Source organism: Myotis lucifugus, unplaced genomic scaffold (genome assembly GCF_000147115.1).
Source record: "Myotis lucifugus unplaced genomic scaffold, Myoluc2.0 scaffold_108, whole genome shotgun sequence".
Taxonomy (NCBI): Eukaryota; Metazoa; Chordata; class Mammalia; order Chiroptera; family Vespertilionidae; genus Myotis; species Myotis lucifugus.
In genome coordinates, this window is record NW_005871156.1 from 1,740,718 (window position 1) to 1,747,528 (window position 6,811).

The following is a 6,811-nucleotide window of genomic DNA, read 5'->3' on the forward strand; positions in this document are numbered from 1 at the left end:
CCTAAAGCTACCTATGACCATGTAGACCATGTGAATAAAGCCTGTCAATAGCAGTGAAGAATAATTCGAGAAGCAAAAATAAGAAAACCATAGACCAACCTGATTTGATCAAGTCTCTGGCTGGTCCCTATGATCTATAGTTCCTGCTGTTTTTCTTTCCATTCTGGAAATTGAATTTATTCCTATATCTTTGTGTGAGATTCAGTCATCAAAGATGGCTGCCAATAATTCCACCCATACCTTCTATATAAATCATTCCACTGGACAAGTGGAGTCTAATCCCCTGCCCCTGAATCTAAGTGGTAATTTCTTCTGACCAAAAGAATGCTGCAGAATGATCATGTACCAGTTCCAGGCCTTCAGAGACCTGAAAGCTTCTTCTTTCACTCTGTCAGGCACAGATTCTCAGTTTAGACTACTTAATAGTTAAGTGGAAGGAGGGAGGCCCAGCCAGCCCCCAGTCATTCCATCAATCCTTGCTGGAGCACCATTCCTGAGAGTGAAGCCACCATGGATGCTTTAGCCTCAGCTGAGCTCCCAGCTGAATACAGTCAAGCTGACACTAAAATTGTGTCATAAAAGAACTGCCTAGCTGAGCTGAACCAATCCACAGAATTATAAGAGATAATAAATCATTGTTTTGCTAAGCAACTAAGTGCTGGGGTAGCTTGTTTCCCAGCAATAGACAGCTGATACACTTCATTTTGCTTATGTTGAATCAGTTAAGCTTCTTTCTGTCATTTACAACCCAGTCCTAATTAGACTGTGTACAGGACATACCATTATTTCTGTTAAAGTTCATAAATTCAAGCACCCTCATTTCACTCCCCAATTAGATAATTACATAACTGGTAAGGGGTGACATAAGGAAACTGATGAAAAATGAACTATTTCAGAGCAATTCGCTGCATTATCTGAAATTATAGAGCCACAAAACTCTTGCAGACAGTCTCATATGTATGATAGAGAAGCCCATTGTACCCAAAATGAAAAGACCTATGTTTGAGGCCCAACGTCTCTAGCAATGTGCTCTTGGGCCCAGTTACCTCCAAGGTGTTGAATGATGGCACATCAGTAGCTCTCAACCTTGTGTACACATTAAAATTGAAAATGTTTATTTAAAATAACACTGATGTGCACAGAACTGAATCAGAATCTCAGGAGTAGGGCCCAGTGAGGGAAGGTGATTTCTGCCCCTTCTCTCCACCTCCTTTCTCTTTCCCAGGAAAATGTGACTGATTCTTCCCAAGTGAACTGACCCAAGTCTACTCCGCAGGCCTCGCCAAACTGTTCTTAGTCCCATATACAGTGGGGCCTTGACTTACGAGTGTCCCAACTAACGAGTTTTTTGAGATACCAGCTGTTTCTCAGCCGATTTTTTGCATTGAGTTGATAGAGTAATTTGAGTTAACGAGCTCCTTAACGAGCTCCTTAACGAGTCTCCGAACGAGTTCTCCTAAGTCAAGGGCCCACTGTAATTGGCAATCTCATGCCATTACAGTATAAATAGGCAGCCCCAACCTCCTGTTTTCACTCTTGTAACTTTCCCTCTCACCTGCTCCTGCACTGCAGGTATCCCTTCAGGACCAGCTGCAAGCCAGTTAAGAGTGAAACTGGGTGGGGATGGAGGGTGGGGCTTAGAAAGGTCTTCTAAGGTCTGGCCCAGCTTTATCAGAAAGCCCTGCATAAAAGGTTATGAAAAGGTACTGAAACCTTAAGCCCTGTTTCTCCTGTGCTATGAGAGCTGACTCTCCCTCAGAAACCCTAAGATAAGGAAACAAAATTGGCCAAGTAGAGCTCAGGCATTCCTGGGATCAAGCTGAATACTACCTTGATGTCATCAAAATCTCACAAATACCTCAAATATTTTGGCCCTGTTTACTGCTCCTCTCTAAAAATCTATCAGTTAAGAAGGTGTTTGTGAAAGTAGTACTTGTGATTATCAAACTGATGGGTTGAAATAAACATAGTAAAACATGTATACTATAGATTTTACTCTGAAAAAATAAACTTCTCTTCTTGGAAAATAAAGGCAGTCATAATAATATGTTCAGACAGTAGAGCATGTTAGGTCTCAAAGTAAATAAGTTTTACCTTATAAGCTTTTATGGGCAATACACTGAGTCAGAAAACACTTTGTTTCCACTTCTTAAACTTGACTCCAAAAGCAAGCAAGGGGTTCGGGCTATAGTTATTAGACCCCACCTCTCTAGTTGAAAGAAGGATCCAGTGAGAAGCTGAATCTGCTCTGGTGGAGAGGAGGCAGGAGTGAGGGGAGTATTACAAAAGACCTGACCCTCGGGAAGGCTACTGGCCTTTCAATCACTCCAGTGCACACTGTCCCAAAACCAATCCTACTCCTTTGGCTCTTGTGGAGACTAAAAAGATGAGGACCACAGAGCTCAGCCACAGGTCTACAGGATCATGAAAACTGCATCTGAAGCCACCCCTCTACCAAGAGGAAGAATACCTGACCTTTCTGCCCCAGGGATATCTTTTTTTTCTCCCCTGTTATATGCATCCAATATAGGCCCAATTTTCTTTAAGTACTCAGTGCTAAAGAATGCATAAGTCATCCAAACTATTTTAGAAAGTTAGCAGAAACTGAAAGAGAAGGTTTATATATACTAAGGTTAGCCCAGAAGTAATCCTGCAACAGGCTAGTAAGAATTAGCCCATTAGTTGTTCTCTGAATACTCATCAAGAAAAAGGTGGTTTGCCGGTTTGGCTCAGTGAATAAAGTGTTGGCCCTCAGACTGAACGGTCCTGGGTTAGATTCCAGTCAAGGGCATGTACCTCAGTTGCAGGCTGGATCCTGGGCCCTGGTCGGGGCATGTGTGGGAGGCAACCAATGGGTGCATCTCTCTCACACCAACATTTCTCTCTCTGTTTCTCCCTTTCCCTTCCACTCTCTCTAAAAATCAATGGAAAAATATCCTCGGGTGAGGATTAACAAACAAAACAAAAAAAAGAAAAGGAAAAAGTGGTTACATGCCATTTGAGAATAACCAATATAATAAGAAGAGGCCAGTTTTTAATAATGGAGGTTCCAATAACCACAGTCAGGTGGTCTTTACCTTTTCCCCAGTCTGAAAATTTCTACATAACCTTGTTTCCTACAATGCAAATACTATATTAAAGGTTAGTGTCAGCAAGTCAGCAAAATATGAGCTAATTTTTCATTTTGTAAACTTCATAAACTCATTAATAAAAAGCAATTTTGTTTTTTCCTTGCTGCATACAACATATAATTAATTCCTATCTAGAATATTTGATTAAGAAAACAATCAGATAATTATTTTTTTAAATCACCTTGGATGAAATGACAAACTCTTCCTGATCAGCATTTCTGCACTTTTTTCCTGTGTCTTGCTCTGCAGATGTACTTTGTGAGCTTCCTGGTGAAATCAATCGCTTTCTTCCTTGCTGTGTTATGTTTTCTTGGGTTTTATTTTTGCAGATTCCTTCTCTTCCACTTTTCTGGTTTACATTATCTTAAACACACATAAGTACACATACACAAAGAAAAAGGAGGAGAAAATTATCTCCTATATCTTCCAATGTCAATAATCAATGCCCCCCAAAAACACAAAAAAACAAAACAATAACAAGAAAGAAAGAAAGAAAGAAAGAAAGAAAGAAAGAAAGAAAGAAAGAAAGAAAGAAGGAAAGAAAGAAAGAAAAGAAAAAAGAAAGCTAGTAAAATTAAAGTTCCATTATGGTGATGTCAACTTGAAAACATTTATTTGCAAATCTCAAAAAGTATTAAGCAAACAATAGCCAAGAACGGCAGCCCTGGAGTCAGCAAGGTTAAGATGCTAATGAGGACAGACTCCATCCTTAACTATTTCACCTCACCTCTCTCAACAAAGCTTTCATCATCTGGAAAAAGGAAATTATAATAAATAGCTCGTGGCATTATTAAGAGGAGTAAATGAGGTAAGATATATAAACTATCTAGGAGAGTACCTGAAATATGTTAGCTATCATTTTTTTTAAATTTTAGCATTGAATTTCTCTAACAAAAAAATCTGACATGAATTTTATATATATTTATTGAGTCCCAATAGCCACAGTGAGGAATTCAACTTAGGTTACCTTACAGATTAAGAAACCAAATAACCCAAAAGGGAGAGTGACCTATGCAAATTTCACCGAAGAAGAAAATAAATCTCAATAACAATGGACACTATATCCCATGTTATACTTCCCAAGATTCACTACAACTAGGAAACTTATGTCAGTATAATATTTTGTTAACAAATTCGTGAATTATCTCATCAGAAAGGAAGAAAGATTTACATATTTTAAGAAATATTTACATATTTCATGGTTAGTTGTCTATTTCCTCTACACTTGAATGATAGCTTCACGAGGACAGAGACTATATGTGCCTTGTCCACTGTTTCCCCCTTGTGTCTCCAGTACCTAGAACTGTGCCTCAATATGCTGACTACATGACTTGTGAAGATAAACAGAATTTGTCCAAAGATTCCCTTGAGAGCCTGGATATAGGTATGTAAGGCAATCTGTAATCACTATTCTAATGTGGTAATGTAAGGGTTAGCAAACTTTTTCTGTAAAAAGTCAGAAATTGAATATTTTAAGCTCTGTGGCCCATATAGCATCTGTCACAGCTACCTAACCCTGCCTTTGTAGTGTGAAAGCAACCATAGAGAATACATACATACATGGGCTTGGCTATATTCCAATAAAACTTTATTTACAAAAACAGGCAGTGGATTGGATTTGGCTCAGGAGCTATAATTTGCTCAAAGCTATTCTAAAGGATAGTCAAGTAACCTGAAAAAACAACTCCATTAAATTCAGAGGAAAAATACTAATAGAATATCTATTATTCATATTACTAAACAGGAAAATCACCCGAACCAACAAAAATAATGCATTTACTAAAGGAAACTTATGGATAAACTAATAACTTTAAACTTTACATAATTATTTAAATATTGTTTTGAATCTAAATTAGGAGACATTCCACATCATTTTAGAAACTGTCAGAAATAAGACTAAATAGAACCGTACAGCTTGGTGAAACAAATGATCAAGTGCTATAACAGTTATGAATTAGTCAAACCAAGGAAAATAGCCAACTATGGTATTGTTTACTATGCTAAAAACTAAAAAATGCAAATTAAATAAGACACAGCTTCTTCCCAAATGGCAGTGTATCACATTGTAAGTGGCAATATTATATAATAAAAGCCTAATATGCTAAGTGTCTGGTTGGCCGGTCGGTCGTTCAACCAATGAAAGCATAATATGCTAATGATATGCTAAGGCCGCTCAACCACTCGCTATGATGGGCAATGATCACCAGGGGACAGACACACTGACCGGTAGGTTAGCTTGCTGCTGGGGTCCGGCCAATCAGGACTGAGCAAGATGGGCTGGATACGCCCTAGAGCCCTCTCGTGGTCCCTCCCGAGCTGGTCAACTTCCCGCGTCCCTCTCCAGCCCCAGTCGTGCACTGATGGGGCCCCTCGGCCTAGCCTGCGCTCTCTCGCAATCCGGGACCCCTCGGGAATGTTGGAAAGCTGGTTTCAGCCCGATCCCACAGGCCAGGCCAAGGGACCCCACTGGTGCACGAATTCATGCAATGGGCCCTAGAATGTATATAAAATTCTAAATTTAAAAATATCTATATTTAGCCCTGGCCGGGTAGCTCAGTTGTTAGAGCATCATTCCTATATGTCAATATTGTAGATTCGATCCATAGTCAGGGCACATACAAGAGTCAACCAATGAATGCATAGATGGGTGAGCAACAGGTCAATTTTATTTTCTTCTTTCTCTCTCCCTTCCTCTCTCATCATTGATGCTTCTATCTCTCTCTCCCGCTCCCTTCCTCTTTCTAAAATCAAATTTCAAAAAAAAGAAACGGATATTTCTGTTACTCAAACTGTCCTTGAGCATATATAGAAAAGCTTCTAATTCATTTAATACAACACCGATAAAGCTCTACCACCAAAATCTAACAGAGTTGGCACAGGTGGGAAAAAAATACAAACTATACTTGTGAGTATAGATACAAATGTTCTAAACTAAATGTTAGCAAATCTAATCTAACAGAGTATAAAAATAATAAGCCATTATGATAAACTGAACTTATTCCAGGAACACAGCATGATACAACATTAGGAAATCTACCAATATCATTAATTACATTAACATATGAAAATGCAAGACTGTCTATACTAAAAAAATGTCCAGAGATTTCAACAATTATTCCTGGGGGAGAAAAAAACACACATCCTAAACATAAGAGTACCAGGAACAATCCCAATCCTATTAAATGCTTAAAAACTAATAGAATTCCTATTAAAATCAGAATAAGAAACAGGTACCAATTTTACCCATTTTTATTTAAAATGTACAGGTTCTAGCATCTACACTAATAAAAGAGAAACATGGTAATTAGCGTACGACCGCTACCCTTTTCATTGGCTAATCAGTGAGTATATGCAAATTAACTGTCAGCCAAGATGGTGGCCGGCAGCCAGGCAGCTGAGAACAGGATGCTTGGTTGCCCCAGCATAGAGGAAACCAAGGTTCCCTCCTGCAGCTGCGGGGCTCTGAGCTGCCGAAGCAACAGCTCCAAAAGATACAATGTTTCAATTATAGAAGCTAAAAGATGGCGGTTAATCTGCATACTCAGGCTCTAAGTGGTAGAGCGAAGCCAAACAGCCCTGTAGCCGCAGAGCCGAGAGCCTTCCTGGCCCCGGATCAGCGAGCCGAGAGGCCTCAGGGCCCCGGGAATCAGCGAGCGAGAGCCTCAGGGCCCCGGGATCAG

At 39.5% G+C, this 6,811-nt stretch overlaps 1 protein-coding gene across 4 annotated transcripts in view; it reads right to left on the reverse strand.

The window, feature by feature from the left end:
- APLF (aprataxin and PNKP like factor) overlaps window positions 1–6,811 on the reverse strand; it is a 60,051-nt gene that overhangs the window by 22,502 nt on the left and 30,738 nt on the right. For all 4 annotated transcript variants that reach the window (XM_014459393.2, XM_023757446.1, XM_006092984.3 and 1 more), the window contains one exon: window positions 3,313–3,494. In XM_014459393.2, coding sequence (XP_014314879.2) covers window positions 3,313–3,494 — 182 coding nt within the window. The remainder of the gene's footprint in view (window positions 1–3,312; window positions 3,495–6,811) is intronic.